Source organism: Sardina pilchardus, chromosome 1 (assembly GCF_963854185.1).
Source record: "Sardina pilchardus chromosome 1, fSarPil1.1, whole genome shotgun sequence".
NCBI classification, from domain to species: domain Eukaryota; kingdom Metazoa; phylum Chordata; class Actinopteri; order Clupeiformes; family Clupeidae; genus Sardina; species Sardina pilchardus.
In genome coordinates, this window is record NC_084994.1 from 12,602,656 (window position 1) to 12,619,412 (window position 16,757).

At 42.6% G+C, this 16,757-nt stretch overlaps 3 protein-coding genes across 3 annotated transcripts; all 3 read right to left on the reverse strand.

Annotated features, from left to right (window-relative positions):
- Nucleotides 1–13,315: 13,315 nt before the first annotated feature.
- LOC134059496 (histone H3) lies at nt 13,316–13,748 on the reverse strand. The gene has a single exon (XM_062515969.1). The coding sequence runs from the start codon at nt 13,735–13,737 to the stop codon at nt 13,327–13,329; it is 411 nt and encodes a 136-aa protein (XP_062371953.1). The 5' UTR covers nt 13,738–13,748; the 3' UTR covers nt 13,316–13,326.
- A 783-nt stretch (nt 13,749–14,531) lies between these two features.
- Nucleotides 14,532–15,001, reverse strand: LOC134059939 (histone H2A). The gene has a single exon (XM_062516529.1). The coding sequence runs from the start codon at nt 14,975–14,977 to the stop codon at nt 14,600–14,602; it is 378 nt and encodes a 125-aa protein (XP_062372513.1). The 5' UTR covers nt 14,978–15,001; the 3' UTR covers nt 14,532–14,599.
- Nucleotides 15,002–15,845: 844 nt separating this feature from the next.
- Nucleotides 15,846–16,460, reverse strand: LOC134102746 (histone H1-like). The gene has a single exon (XM_062557004.1). It carries the CDS (start codon nt 16,458–16,460, stop codon nt 15,846–15,848), a length of 615 nt encoding a protein of 204 aa, XP_062412988.1.
- Nucleotides 16,461–16,757: the final 297 nt, after the last annotated feature.

A 16,757-nucleotide genomic window follows, 5' to 3' on the forward strand; every position in this document is an offset into this window, starting at 1 on the left:
AATGACATAAAGAGCAGGATGCTATTAGAGCTTAAGCAGATTTTCTTTAGCCAATTGACATAATAGTATGTGCACTGAATTCCATTTAATTGCAGACAATACTTGAAAGTATCATGGATAGAAAACATTATTGTAATAAGTTCTGTCTGATGTCACTCACAGAAGACTACAACAACTTCAAATAAAATTCAAGGAGGAATACCATCAATTACCATCAACTGATATGGGATTGTAGCCGGGGGCTACGCCCCCAACTAGATCACGTAGTGCTGTGTAAACAACGTGATTTTGGTTTGTTTGGGATCAATGTACTGTTTTCTGTCTTGTTTATTAAACCAACTGTGTTCGTTCAATCCCTCTAAAAAACCTAATTAACCATCCAGTTTCCCCCTCATAGCCTAGCCCCGTTTTGCTGGAGAAAGTACACATCAGGCCCACGGATGGTGTATACCCTCTTTCTTCCTCTCCTCGTTCAATCACTGCATGCTTAGCGAGGCTTTCTGGTATTCACCCATAACTGTGTGCCTGCACTATTTGCTTGCTGTGTGTGTGTGTGTGTGTGTGTGTGTGTGTGTGTGTGTGTGTGTGTGTGTGTGTGTGTGTGTGTGTGTGTGTGTGTGTGTGTGTGAATATTCTCTTTTGCACAGGTGAGTGGTGTTTTGAGATTCTTCTTCGCTTTCCAGTGGCTCACCTGATGCTCTCTCCATGCTGGTAGTAATTAGAATACATTTAGATTATATCCAGTTTTCTAGACTGTATTTATTGGATGTGATTGATAGGATATCAGTAGCACTAATTATTGTTAACTATTTATTGGATAAGTAATAAAATACATTTTTACTAATTGGCTTTCTTCCCCAGCTTATTATCCCACTACAGATCAATAAAAGTACTGAACTTGAGAATTGGGTCTCTGCTCTCTTCTGTTGTAAACGAACTTGTGAACCCATTTTAGAACTGTAAGGTGGGGTTTCCCCCCCTTTTTGTCCCTCTAGGTGGCGTAGTCGGGTCATTGTAATTTGGGGCTGTGGTTATACACAATGTGACTAATACACAGGAAATTATTGTTAAAAAGTCAAACACACACACGTTCACACGCACACACACAGACACTGTGCCGTCAGGTGTGTGTTTACTCGTATACTCAAACACGTACACAAAACCAACACTACTTTGCTGTTGTCTTACTATTTTAGTGTAGCTTTTGTCAGAGAGTGCGTCTACTCCTGCTTTTACTATGATGCGACCCTGGAAGGCAGAGCTGATGGAGTTGATGATGCTTGATTTCCCTGCACCTACTGGCCCATGTAGAAGAAAACGAAGGTGGGTTGCATCTTCATGGCTGGGTGTAAAGTTGCTGAGGGAAGTTTTCAGCTTTTCATTTGCTCTAAACACACACAAACAAGCGGAGTGTGAAAACATTAATCAAAACATGATTGGAAATGAATGGCTGCTCCATCTATTACCAAAAGTTTGTAACCTGGTTTTATCAGGGACTCCACCCTCTCATTCTAGTCACATATCAAACACGTCACCAAATCTGCCATCAACATCTTGGTGACTCTCGGACTTCGGACTCTAGGCCACCGAAAATCTCATCCACTCCTTCCTCATCTCCCTTCTGAACTGCTGCAATGGTGTCCTGTCTGGATGGCCCAACAAGGCCCTTAACTGGCTAAAACATGTCCAGAACTCAGCTGCCAGGGTCTTGTACAAAACTGGCAGCACATCAACCCCAGCTCCACTAGTCAAGTAACAGATCACTTTCAATATCCCCTTCCTCACCTACAAAGTACCTTACTGATCTCCTCCACCCTTACAGTTAATCACGGGCCCTACAATCCTCTGACAGGGGTCATATTACCAGACCTTTGGGGACAGAGTCTTACATGTACACGCTGCTGTCCCCAGTCTATGGAACATTCCACCGCTCGACATACACAATTCCATTTTGTAGACATGTTTTTTTTTTTAAAAAAAACACCTAAAAGAACACCCGTTCTCCTTTGACCTCTGAAGCGCCCCCCCCCCCCCCCCCCCTTCCTACACCTCCCTTTGTTAGTTAGGTGAATCTGAAAGGTTATTAGTAGTACTAGTAGTAGTAGTAGCAGTAGTAGTAGTAGTAGTAGTATTGTTTTGCTTATTTATTATTTAAACATGCCTCTACATTCAAACAATAAATGGCATGTTGTAATACTGATCAGAGCCTTTGATTGTTCTAATGATACAAACTCTTGAATTTCCCCTTGGGGATCAATAAAGTATCTATCTATCTATCTATCTAACTAAATTATATGTAGTATAGATGTTTATCTACAGTACACTAAAATTAAGTATGCATGACTGACTTGCCGACTTGCTCCCAGTCAATATCTCTCCAGTCCTCGTCAAATTCTGCAATACACACAAGGTTGTAGTATGAATTTAGTGTGTATATAGCAGAATTCAATACAATACAATACAAAGTACTCAAGCTATGTTGAATTAAATAACTTACGAAGTATTGCGACTTTTGCAGAGCCTGATTCTTTGCCTTTGCGATTCCACAGCTCCAAGGTGTATGTCCCTGCATCCTTACCCCCGGCTTCTTTGATCATCAGTGTGAAGGTTTTCCTTTTTTTCGCAATGATGATCCGGTCATCTGCTATCAGCACCTTATCATCCTTTTTCCACATGGCTTTTGCGTCACAGTTTGAATGCCATCGTAAAACGATGTCCTGTCCTTTTCTCACTTTTTTCTCTGATAGAAAGTAATTTGATTTACTACAACTACACACAACTAATACCCCATAATTTCCAAAGTATGCATTCATTGTTTTTGCAACTATGAAGTTAATACACAGGGGATAAGGTTCAGAGTTGGTGTGTGGGTTCGCCTGGGGGGGGGGGGGGGGGGCATTGTGGGTGGGTGGATGTTGCGTGCGTGGTGGGTGGGTGGATGTTTGCATGCGTGGTGGACGATGTGCAGGATTCTCTCTTCGGGTTTAACTGGGTAACCTATTCCTACGCACCTGTCCCAACAAAAGAGGTGTGTAAAAGCGTTTTGTAAACCCTCTATAGTATAATCATTTATATCACCATTGATATACTTATTAATACCAACCATCATGACTTACAGTAATACTAACACACTCTATTTCTCTTCCCTTTCCCCTATACCTCACCTGTGAGGTAAACCATTACCAGCCATCAACCATCTCTGTGCCTGTCCCTCATCACACCTGAAGTCACATCCCTCTGACTGCCCTACCATCGCCATTGCCTTCGCCATCCCTATGACTGCCCTACCATCGCCTGCTGTGGTTCCCTGCCCGGATCTTTGGCCCACGCATCCCAGCGACCCATCACTTTCCGAAATAACTAATGGATTACTAATGGACAATTTATTCCCTACACTGGACTATTTGAACTTTCATTGTCATTGTAACTTTCAAACTACAAATGACTGTACTGTAACTGACCCAAGGCAGATGGGTTGGGCCCTTGAGTCGTGGATCTGTCTGAGGTTTCTTCCTATATGTATCTCCAATTCTAGGGAGTTTTTCCTTGCCCCTGTTACTCATGGGCTCTCTTTGAATGACACTCTGTAAAGCGCCATGAGACATGTGTAATGTATTGGCGCTCTCTAGCGACATTAAATTTAAATTAAATTGGGAGAGCATACATGGGAATGTAATTATTCAATTATTTTTTCTTCAAGATTAATTTACATCCAATTCCAAATCTGATTCCACTGTGTCAGTTAAGTGAAGAAATAATAAAAAAAAGATCAAGAGGGATTTATTAGTCCCATAAACAGTATATTTCAAGTGAGCTGCATACAAATACGTTTCCATTCACCACTAGTGGAGGTCAGAGACTCTCAGGAAGTGAGTCGTGGAGAGTGGACCGGAGTCCATGGACATCATTGGTGATATGAGCGTCAGACTTTCAACTGACCAATTGAAGTTTTGTCTTTTCTACATCATTGCCGTTTAGTGACAGGAGAGAGAGAGAGAGAGAGAGAGAGAGAGAGAGAGAGGGAGAGATAGGGGGGGGGGGGGTGGCAAAGCATTTCAGAGATTCAAAATATATTATTTTTCATTAAATGTTAAATTACCTGTTAGTTCTATTGCTGTAAAACAAAGAATAGTCAGTTAACAGAGAAAAAATAGAAAACATACTGCATATTTATAACTGCAAGAGCATACAAGGTTTTCATAAATTCCGCTAACTGTTATATGGAGAGCAATAAACAGATTGCAGACAGTAAAAGAGATAACGGGACATACTTGATGGCGCCGTTCCCATGATTGAGTCTGAAAAAAAAAAGCAAATACATGATCTAGCATGACCTGGCCTGGATACTGAGAGACATTGAGTCACACACAGGCTATGTTGGAAATGTATTTACAGCAGTAATAATAATGAAAATAATAATAATAATAATATAGAACAACAATAATAATAATAAGATAATAATAATAATAATAATAATAATAATAATAATAATAATAAAAATATATAATAATTCCTACCATGAATCAGATGTTCTGGTAATGTGGTCAAATAACTTAACCTTATCGCATCAGTGACATGAATCTCACTTTTTCCCTGATCAGAGCTAATGATGTCTATCCATTTTTTTCAGCAAGAAATAGGCTACATCAAAATGCATAAATGAAATATAGAGCCTACATACGAGACTCATACATTATACCACATAAGCACTCAAGCAATACCAATAATCATAAGAAACAAGCAACCTAAATACACCATGACAATATAATGGTGAGCTAGAGAAATGCAATATAAAAAAAAAATAATGTGTTCAGGTTAAGCACACATATCATCATAAGAATAAATATCTCAACTCACCAGAGATTGTCCAGCGTGTTCTTTAGAGCTCTGTGTGCCGTCTATCTCGCTACCTTTGTGGTGCTCTCTCTCTCTTATAGCACCTCTGCTCAGTTTCATTTTTGATTTGTACATTACCACTCTGACTCCAAACAAACTGAACTAAAAATGAACAATGTTTAAAAGGTATACAAAAAAACAAAGGAAAAAAAAACAGACATTTAAGCAAAGATATGGACAATTTGTGCAAATTGCTGTCCCAGACCCTAAACATTTGATTTGATTTGATTTGATTTGAAGTCTTTATTGTCCACTACTGTGGAAATTCAAATATTTAAAAAAGCATTTAGAAAAAAGTGACTTATTTGTGAATATCTTTTTGTATTACTATATTAAGAACCAAAACAATATTTGAGGTAGAATCAAGCTTATTATATATATATATATATATATATATAGGGTATCCTATGTTCAATTGAGAGGTGGCTGCCCCAAACTCTGAGGTCTTAAAAAAAAAGTTATATATTTGTATGTTTGTAGATATTTCAATTGATATTTTGGATCCTTATGATAACAGCGACCCAAAGAACATATATATATTACTGAATCTCTGTTACTAAATTTAAATTTCAACTGCTTTTACCATTCTGAATCTGACTCCAAACCAATACTAATACCATACTAATAAAACATATATTAAAAGGTCTATTTTCATGAAAGCAGCTATATTCATTTATCATTTAATCTAATGTAAATCTGGTGCATGTATAGTCTGTGGTATGCCTATAGCCTATTGACCTGTAACTTATCAGAGAGAACAGGTGAGGCACATTCTGTCTTTTGCATTTATAGTCAACACGATATGAGCGGTTGTAAATCAGATGATGATCATGGAGTTTGTGTGTGTGTGTGCACGCGTGTGTGTGCGTGTGTGTGTGTGTGTGTGTGTGTGTGAGCATATGCACATGCGTGTGTGTTTCAGGAACTGACTCCCAGTCCACAGTTTATTGTTGAAGGAGCAACAAGAACAGACATCTGTCAAGGATCTCTTGGAAAGACACACACGCACGCACGCATGCACGCACGCACGCACGCACGCACGCACACACACACACGTGTATGCCTATGCTGACTTCACCTGTAACTTATCAGAGAGAACAGGTGAGGCACATTCTTTTGCATTTACAGGCAATGTGATATGGGCCGTTCCCAGATATGGTTATAGCCCAGCACATAGATTACCCTTATTACAAATTATGGGTGTGGGCCGAAAGAAACAACGAGAGGCATTTGACAGACTAAAAGACTTGAATATTGGTCAGTTTTTAGTGAGTAGGTCATTCTTGGACCGGCGGCCCAGGTGCACTTGGGCCCTCACGTGGGCCAGAGAAATGTTGGCATCTGGGGTATCTGGGCCGGTATTTCTTTCTTCTTTTGAAGATATATTATAAAAGTGCCTTTTTTGCCTTTGATTGGATATAAAGGAAGATAGACAGGAAGTGAGTGGGAGAGAGAGATGGGGCGGGATTGGGATATGACGGCAGGTCGGAATCAAACCTGGGTCCCCGTGGGAACTTGGACCAGTACATGATGGAAGAGCTGTAGCCTGCTGCGCCACTGCGCCCCCTCTTGGCCGGTATCTCAACATACACACCAGTCCCTCTGTCGTGGCTTTCGGCACCACAAATTGGAGGATTTAAAAGGGTGTAATTGTCATTAGAAATGTAATGTGACCACCATTTACTGTGACTACTACTTGTATCTATGACAGAGAGCATGCTTTTGACAAGTATCAGATTATTTACCATAGGCCTATAACATAACTCTCATCTTTTGACTGTTACACTGCCATCGTAGGAACCAGCACAGAATATATGCTTCTCTGGTAAAAGAAGGACATCTATAAAAGCTAATTGGCTTTCTGCTACTCAATAATTGCTTACAGGAGTCTAGGCCTGCTAACAAATAGCAAATCCTTCATCACAACAACAGCAACAATATGCCACAGCTAGATGGGTCATTAATGTTGATCCCCTCATTTGTGTTTATTGCATCTGTAGATCTAGATAATGATTACGATTGATCATGCAAGATAAAGGCCTATTAAAATAGCCTATCCAATAGCCTTCACACAAGATAGCACACATTTTTGCAACATAAATTCCACTCTGTAGTAGGCTATACATAAATGATGATGATGATAATAATAATAATAATAATAGCCTAATAATAATAATAACAAATTAATAAAATACATCATGCCATGGTTAGTAGCTATCAATGTTGACCCCTTTAATTAGGGCAGCCGTGGCCTACTGGTTAGGGCTTGTAATCGAAGGTTGAGCTTGTAACCGGAGGGTTGCCGCCGGTTCGATCCCCGACCAGTCCGTGGCTGAAGTGCCCTTAATCCCTCACTGCTCCCCGAGCGCCGCTGGTTGGGCAGGCAGCTCACATGCTCTGGGTTAATGTGCGATTCACCTCACTGTGTGTTCACTGTGTGCTGTGTGTTCACTAATTCAGTTAAATTGGGTTAAATTCAGAGACTGAATATACCTCATGGGGTCAAAAAAGTATATGTTCTATTATATTCTATTATATTCTAGTGTTAGGCTAGCCTTTCTAGTTGACTTGATGTCTTTATGATTACGGAAGATGCATTTAAAATATCTGAAATGTAGCTTTTAACTCCACTCAAGACTTGTCTTGTAACAGAAGCTCCACTCTGCATGATTACATGTGATAGTCCTACTCATTACACGTTAGAAACATACAATATTCAAAGTAGACTAAAATATATATTGCCGCAACAAGCACACTCTCCTCCTCATGCACAATCCCTCAGGAGTTTTTCCTCACCAAGAAAGGAAGAAAACTGAAGGAAATAAGAAAAGTTTAATCTATAGTATAGGCTATAAGTGCTAGGCTACATTGTTTTGTTTTCATCAGTGCAACAACTGTAGGCTATGTTTTAGAATGCATCAAAGTATCGCTGCAAAAAGGTAGGCGTCTGGTGTGTCCCCAGACTGGTCCGTCGTGAGTGTCACAATACAATAGGGACACAATAGGGAGGGTTGTAAAATGATGCAAACAGTCTTCGCCCCAAAAATATCAGTATGGCTATGTCAAGACATGGAAAAGGTCTTGAAAAGGGAGGCGCCAAGTCTCATTGCAAAGGTATCCATGACAACATCCAGGGAATCACCAATCACCAAGTTATCTGATCCAAATTGCCTTCAATGTTATCTTGCTTTCGTGTTCTGTGATTTTTAAAAAAAAAACCTGCATTGTATGTACTTAAAGGCAACATTTATTGCCACAGGAATGATGTCAGTGAGACAACAGAGAAAGTAATGGACCAGGATAGGGAGGAAAAGAAAAACAGCGCCCACAGTGGTTGTATTCCTATCACAGAGCAGGTTCAACCAGGTTCAACATTAAAGGGATAATAGGGATAGAGAGTCCAGAATGAATTTAATCGAGTCAGTACCTTTCCGGAAATGTTAGTAAAGTGTTGTTGAAGCGTTGCGCAGCTGCCGCAGCGACATTTCCGGAAGGTAGGCTACTGACTCGATTAAATTCATTCTGGACTCTCTATCCGACCACATAAAGACGTGGGGATACTTCGGTTTGGCTTTAGGGACCCTCTACTCACTACCACGTAAGTGTAGTGTTGTTTGGAACAGTAGAAGAGGTATAAAAATAGCGTTTTGTAGTGGCGAAAGGACCTGCCCCGGTCACTTACAGGCTAAAGAGTTTTGGCTAAAAACGGTGAACTCGAACTTTCTCAAAATACATCCGAATGACATGATTTTGGTGTCAACTCAACGTATAGCCTACTCCCAATAGTCCGAAAAATTGATCTAAAGTGCATTTCACTCCGGATTATCCCTTTAAATCCCACATACTGTACAATGAAGCCAAATCAGCGAGGTTAGCCTCCAAACATATTGTAGCGATCACACCCGGAGCCAATGATCACTATCGGCCAAGCCAGCCATTTATTGAATTAAGCAACCAGACATAGTCAACTTACATAGGGCAACACATGGATGGTCTCAGCCGCTCATGTAACACACAATGAGGGTTCACCACACACATCCACACGGGGATAAACACATGAAGTGCAGCCTAGGACAAGCACACTGTAGGCCTAATACACAACATGGTAACCGTAAATACATCTACAATAACCGGCAATACACATCATAACACTCGCTAGCATTGCATTATGGGAGACACTCATACAACATAGACATTTAAAGCCACCGACGCTACATAGCCCCCTTCCGAGCCATTGCCGTCCCCGGCAATGATCAGCTCAGCTCGCCGCTTGCAGCAGCGTCGGTGTCAGTCCCAGTCGCGGGTCGTGGTGTCGCTTGGGCTCTCCGTTCCCCGCAGTGCAGCTGCGCCACTTGAACCAACAAATAACCAGTCCCACCGCAGCCGGACCCCCGGACACGCTGGAACCCCTGGACGTTCGGTAGCCCCTTCTGGCTACTGTGACAGCGTGTGGCCGTTGCCACCTGCCCCCCGTGTGCCGAGCTCCAGGCGGTCAGTAGTCCACGTCGAGATCCCTCCTCGCGCTGCCTTCTCGTGGGCCTAGCTCTTGTTGGCTGTCTCTAAGCACAACGGTGCCCCACTGTGGCGGGGAATGATGACCCCGACCCTACCAGCGGACTTGGGTCACACAAAACGTGAAAAACTGCGCAGACTTGTCAACCGGAACGTGCGCATTTAAATCTCTCAACAGTCCACAAAATGGTACCTCTCAAGGCTCCACTGATCGGCGCTGCCCTCTTGGCCACCAGCTGGAGCACCCAGGTCCCCGCACTAATGGCTATAACCCCCATCAACCTCTTCACCGGCAGCTAGCGCTCTGGAGGTGCTGCCGTAGCTGGCAGAAGGAATCCGGCCGCTGCGGTCGTCTTTGAGGCCCCCCAAACATTCGCGCTCTCCGGGGGTGGTATCCTCAAGCGACGGCAGCATCGACATCAGCGTCGAGCCGGAAACTTCTTGCTGGCCGCAGACATCTCCACCACTGCTAGCCTTTCTCGCCGGCGGGGTAGAGTAGACGCCGCTGAACATCCGTGCTGGACTGCTACCGGGGAGGTTGATCTTCCATCGCCCGCGATAGTCCATTCGGCACACCCGCCAGTCCTGAAAAGGACTCCTGGAATATTCGTTGAATTTCGCCGCCAAGTTAATTCGGTCCTTTGGTCCCTCTTCGCTCTTCACCTGGTTGCATGGATCTTCTCGCCCCAGGTGGGGCCCATCCCACTTCTGACACCAATATGTAGCGATCACACCCGGAGCCAATGATCACTATCGGCCAAGCCAGCCATTTACTGAATTAAGCAACCAGACATAGACAACTTACATAGGGCAACACATGGATGGTCTCAGCCGCTCATGTAACACACAATGAGGGTTCACCACACACATCCACACGGGGATAAACACATGAAGTGCAGCCTAGGACAAGCACACTGTAGGCCTAATACACAACATGGTAACCGTAAATACATCTACAATAACCGGCAATACACATCATAACACTCGCTAGCATTGCATTATGGGAGACACTCATACAACATAGACATTTAAAGCCACCGACGCTACAATATGTTTTCAGTAGCCTATACAGTAATAATCTGTGAAAATGTCAGACCTTATTTTGCTTTCTTTTTAAGAAACGAAATGGCTCCTTTCGTGTCTCAAACGCTACAAATATCCTAAGTCATGTGACTAATATAAGGTATAGAAGCCTAATTATGGTAAATACCAAAAGCCGTGAAAGATACTCATGAACACCCTCTCATGTGGTATTTTCCACTAGGCAACTCGTAGAATAGGCTATTTTGATGCCCGAGTTGCCAAGATGAGATAACCTTTGACCTATTTAAAATAGCTGAATAGGAGTTGTGCACTACTAAACATTTTTTGCTACAGCTAGCAGATATTTTGTGTAGCCTGCAATGTTGTAATGTAATGCATTAACAACACTCAGTGTCAAGTTTTAAAATGTTATGGTTAGGTGTTAGGCTACCTACCCAGAGCAATGCTATAGCTACCCAAGCAGCAAACAGACGTGTTGTACACGTTTTTTTCCAGTGCTCAGTTGGTTTCAGACACGTTCAGAATTGGTTCAGAATTGCGTTCATTTTTGGTAAATGTGTAGGTTCCCGATTACGCTTTTAACACGTTCCAGAATAGTTCATATTAAGTGTCCATGTACGTTTTGGGCACGTTGAAAAAGGGTGTTAAACACAATGGTTGTGAAAAAAACATTCAATGAACGTGCATATCTGTTCGTTTTCGACATCGCAATGCCATTTGTCCACTCTAGAATCTTTGCTGTTGACTGTCTATTCCACGATGTAGTTACCTTGGTAACCTTGGGAGAGAAACAACCAACCGCACGTCTTCATGATAGCAGATTCGACATTAGAATTTAGTGATTACGTTGTGCTAACTCACCGTTCCATACGTCTTGAAGTTCAACGACCACGTTCGGATGATATTAATAATTGTCAGCTGGATATTTAAACCGGTTTAGGTATAATACTTTCATGTCTACGGTGTATTTTTTTCCTAATAAACAATTACATCAGTGGTCTTATCCGTAGATAACAACATCAACTGAGTAGGCTAGCCTAAGCTAAAATGTCCCAACCACGTTGTTTCAAACTAATAGCCTAATACAGCCAATAAACTAAGCAACTGAATTACAATGCATGCTGGGAAGCAAATCTCAATAGAGATTGCTAAGACATGTGACTAAAGTCATCAAAACACAAAGAATTATGGGTAGGTTTGGCTCGCCTGATGCCAGCCCATGTAAACTAGTGGGTCTGGGTCTATGATCTGGCATGATAATAATGAAAACTAAGCGTGAAAAAATTGTGTGAAAAACAGTTATAATCTCGCGCTTCCTTAGTGCTGCTATCCAAGCCATTCCTCGCCTTTTTGTCACCTCTGAAACATGACGTATACTATTATTTTTCTACGCTGGAAAACTATAAAAGATAAGCTTCATGTTACTCTATTGAATTTTATAACACAGCAGGTAAACGGCATTTCGACAACTGCACTTCGTTGTTCCCGCACGTCAGTAAAACAACTTAATTTTGGGCCACCTATTCCCAAAATGCGTTGCGTTTTACGTCACGTTCTCAATCTCTATAGCCTGACACGAAATGTCATTGAAGTTTTCAGACGTGTCTGACACGTTTTCCACACGTTTTCCCCCTCGTTAGTATTTGGTGTTAACCAGCACCTTCATTCATTGTTGAAAGTAAGTGTCAGATACGTTTGTTATAAACCGTTGTGATTTACACCCATTTTGAACGTGCAATTTACGTTGTTTTTTAGTTTGTAATAGTTGGTGTAAATTGAAACCGGTATTGCATCTTCTGTTGACGTTGGAATCGGTGCTAGATGCGTTGGGTTTTGCACGTGTCTTTTGGCACCAGATTACAACGTGCAATGGACGTTTTTAATAGGGTTATTTGTACTGGTGCCATCAAGCACGTTTAAATAACGTACTATGCACGTCTGTTTTATTTGAAACCAAAATACAACCTAAATAAAACGTTTGTTTTGGTTCAAATAACGTGTTTTGCTGCTTGGGTAGCAGTAGTCGGAGCAGGAGCAGGAGCAGGAGCCTACTACTGATGTGGTCAGGCAATTCACTCATTTCCCTACAGTACGACAACAAAAGCACCTGAACACAACACACTGGTAAACACTAGGCCTACTAGTTCACAAATGGAAAATATAATATTTTCCGTAGCACGTGAATGCAGCATTAGCCTACTCACCGTAGCCTGGTTAGCATCGGCACTTTAACAGCTCTTCATGTGAGTAGGAGCACAACACAGGTTACCCAAACATGAAGGTAGGCTAAACACCACGCGGTTTACATCGTTCTCCTACATTACAAACATTTGTTCAGCCAGTCAAGCAAATTGAAGAGCCCAAGCCGATGACATCACATGCAACTCTAGTTCGAATCGTTATCACCATGTTATAAAAAAAAATGAAGTATGATCATTAGAAGCATATGAGCTGATCCCCCAATGCATATTCAATGTAATTCCTGATGTGGACTGAGTTATTTTTTATTTATTTTATTTTTTAAGAGCTATGATCAACTCTGATAAACTAGGAACACACCTACTGGTCGCGATTAACTTCCCCTCCCTTTACGTTTAGCAACTAATCGTTTGATTATTTGAGTGGCCATCATATTAATATTTCGTGTTTGAGTGGCTATGAAAGGGCCTTTGTGTAGAGAGTGTACGTTGTATTGACCGCTTACCACGTGTATGTGCTCGTTACAACACACTGAGCAAGCAATATGAAATGACGAAAATACGGGGATGTTGCATTATTTTAGACTTCAAACACGACTATGGAATAAATGCATGTTTTTATAAAAATTGTGTGGCTCTTAAAAGAGCCTTTGTTGTGTGGAAAAGGGGACTTAGTTTAAGCACGCTCTCCACGGATGCGACGAGCCAACTGGATGTCCTTGGGCATGATGGTGACCCTCTTAGCGTGGATGGCGCACAGGTTGGTGTCCTCGAACAGACCGACCAGGTAAGCCTCGCTGGCCTCCTGAAGAGCCATGACGGCGGAACTCTGGAAGCGCAGATCGGTCTTGAAGTCCTGAGCGATTTCTCTGACCAGACGCTGGAAGGGCAGCTTGCGGATCAGCAGCTCGGTGGACTTCTGGTAGCGACGGATCTCTCGGAGAGCCACGGTACCGGGCCTGTAACGATGAGGCTTCTTCACGCCACCGGTAGCCGGGGCGCTTTTACGTGCAGCCTTAGTGGCGAGCTGCTTCCTCGGGGCTTTGCCACCGGTGGACTTACGAGCGGTCTGCTTGGTTCTTGCCATTTTTGGTTCTCTTCGTACTAGATGGAGTCAAGTAGAATAACTTCGATTCTCTGTTGTGTGGCTTTATACATTCCAGGCATTGGTTGGCCTTCGGTGATTGGGTAACTGTTATGAGCATGCTCAAAAGCTATTGGACAACCCGCTTCATTTCCGTATGACACGATAAATTCAAACGAGTTAGGCCAGCCTCCTCAGAAAGAGCGGGACAGTTCTCTTGTTTTTTTTTAACGTCTCAACTTTTATATTAGCTTCAGTGTGTCATTGTATATTCAATTTCATAAATATCTGTGCCTCTAACCCAAGCCCCTAAACGTGTTAACACAATAGTGTATTGTTCATTACTAAGATCATATTTTATATAAAACGAGATTAACTAACCCGTCTTGATATGGGACGAAAATGTCGAATAATTGTATCAACTCGCTCCCAATAACAGGTAACCTACATACTGTACTTTAGGTTTTGATGGCAGCGTTTTAAATCCCCTCCAGGAAAGGCATCTATAAATTCGAAGTAGTATTGACCTTATATATGGCTTGTAAGCTCACTGGCCGTTTCATTTTGCTGTCCTATTTGTATTTTCCAATTCATTGTCGGTAGTGCATTAGACCATACAGTAAACTCACTTTTTTACCATTGCTTCAAGCATCACTCCGAGTTAAGACAAGGGACGCTTATGGGCCACAACAGTGACACGGTCCTTCATGTGAACATTACTTTTTATAATGTTTTCTACCTTCAAAGTTACAAAGACACGTGTCTCCATATAAATAAGTTTACAGATAGAAATATGAAAGCTTTTAAAAGATATGCATGGGTGGCTCTTAAAAGAGCCTTTTGTTTTGTTGAAAGACGAAGTGATTTACTTTGACTTCTCAGTCTTCTTGGGCAGAAGCACAGCCTGGATGTTAGGCAGCACACCACCCTGAGCAATGGTCACTCCGCCAAGCAGTTTGTTCAACTCCTCGTCGTTGCGGACGGCCAGCTGCAAATGGCGGGGGATGATACGGGTCTTCTTGTTGTCGCGGGCAGCGTTACCAGCCAACTCCAAGATCTCAGCGGTCAAGTACTCGAGCACAGCGGCCAGGTAGACCGGTGCACCAGCGCCGACACGCTGAGCATAATTGCCTTTGCGGAGAAGCCTGTGGACACGGCCCACGGGGAACTGGAGTCCAGCCCTGGATGATCGAGTCTTGGCCTTCGCCCTAGCCTTGCCTCCGGTTTTGCCTCTTCCACTCATTGTTATGTTGTTGATGCGATGATCTACAGTGTCCTAGCTTTGCATTATCAACTTTATATATAGCAAATGGTCGAACAGCTCATTCGCTGGTAAGAGAATGCCGAGAGCCAATCGTAGCACAAAGCTAGACAATAGGCCAAGCCCACATTTCTGTAGTCAGTTCTGGCGCGGTTATCTCTTTGTGAACAGAACAGAAGAGACTTCGTTTAAATATAATTTGACAAACATATTACTGTAAAGTGTACTTTGAAAGGCATACAAGAAAAACAACCAAGCGAAGCAACTAGGGTAGGGTGTACGTCAACGTTATGCCACATTTGAAACGCCATTGTCTTCAATTTAACTTGGTTGACCAAACAATAATGAACAATAATATAATTATATATAATATATATAATAATACCAAGCTGATACGTCTTTTTTTTCCATAATTATTTCACAAATCAAAATGTGTCGTTCTCAAGATCCCCAACGGTGATTTGTCTGTAAAAGACTGTCAGAGGGAGCTCCAGTTCAAAAAATGAGTCGTCAACAGTGTCTTCTAATCTACTTGACAAATCTGGCCTTCTTGCTAATGAGTTAAAGTTACTATTCGTTTGGCTAAGTAAACTCTCTGATGGGATGACATGACACTAATAACACTAATGAATATTGAGTCAAACAAGTCATTACTGGAAATGAGTGCTTTAACATTAACGTGGCCAACTTGTGTCACTTGTGTGATTGAGCGTCGTAAAACACCAGAATACCACTAGGGTAAGAGTGAACTGTGTAGACTGATATTGGAATAAATGTTTTCATTGATTTGAATGGGTGGCTCTTAAAAGAGCCGTTATGGGGCCCCCGCAGCGGTGGTTAGTTTGCCTGCTTACTTCTTCTTGGGTGCTGCCTTCTTGGGCTTAGCGGCCTTAGGCTTGGCTGCCTTGGGCTTTGCTGTCTTTGCCTTCTTGGGGCTCTTCGCTGCCTTCTTTGAGGCGGCGGGCTTCTTGGCCTTCTTGGGGCTCTTGGTGGCCTTCTTGGCTGCTGCGGGCTTCTTGGCTGCCTTCTTCGGGGATTTCTTGGCGGCTGCAGGTTTCTTGGCTGCTGCCTTCTTGGGCTTCTTTGCTGCGGCGGGTTTCTTAGCAGCGGGCTTCTTCTTGGGAGCAGCCTTCTTGACGGCTTTCTTCTTCGGCTCTGCCTTCGCCTTGTTCAGCTTGAAGGAGCCGGAGGCACCGGTGCCCTTGGTCTGGAGTAGAGTTCCCTTAGTAACGAGACTCTTCACAGCTATCTTGACGCGAGCGTTGTTTTTCTCAACGTCGTATCCACCGGCAGCCAGAGCCTTCTTCAGCGCAGCCAAAGACACTCCTTTCTTTTCCTTCGAAGCAGTCACAGCTTTGACGACAAGTTCGCCGACGCTGGGTCCTGCCTTTTTAGGACGAGGTGCTGCCTTCTTCTTAGGTGCCTTAGCCGGAGCTACAGCTGGAGCGGGAGCAACTTCTGCCATTGTTTTTCTTCTCAATGTATTTCAAACACGTCAGATAAACAGTTGAGCGTATGTGAGTGCCGTGGTCGTGAAGCGGCGTGTGATTAAAGTCACCATGAGAACCGTTTAGACTCAGCGGCATAAGCTCTTTGCTCACTCCACCCCGGCGAGCACCAAGTTGTGTTTTCTCCTCTCACATTTACACACATAATAAGTCATAAAGCTATTCCGAAATCTGAAATAAATCTTAGAGTGGCAAAGAAGAGCTTGTTATCTTCTTGTCGTTCGAATGAAATCCGAGTTTTGTCCTTTTTCCTA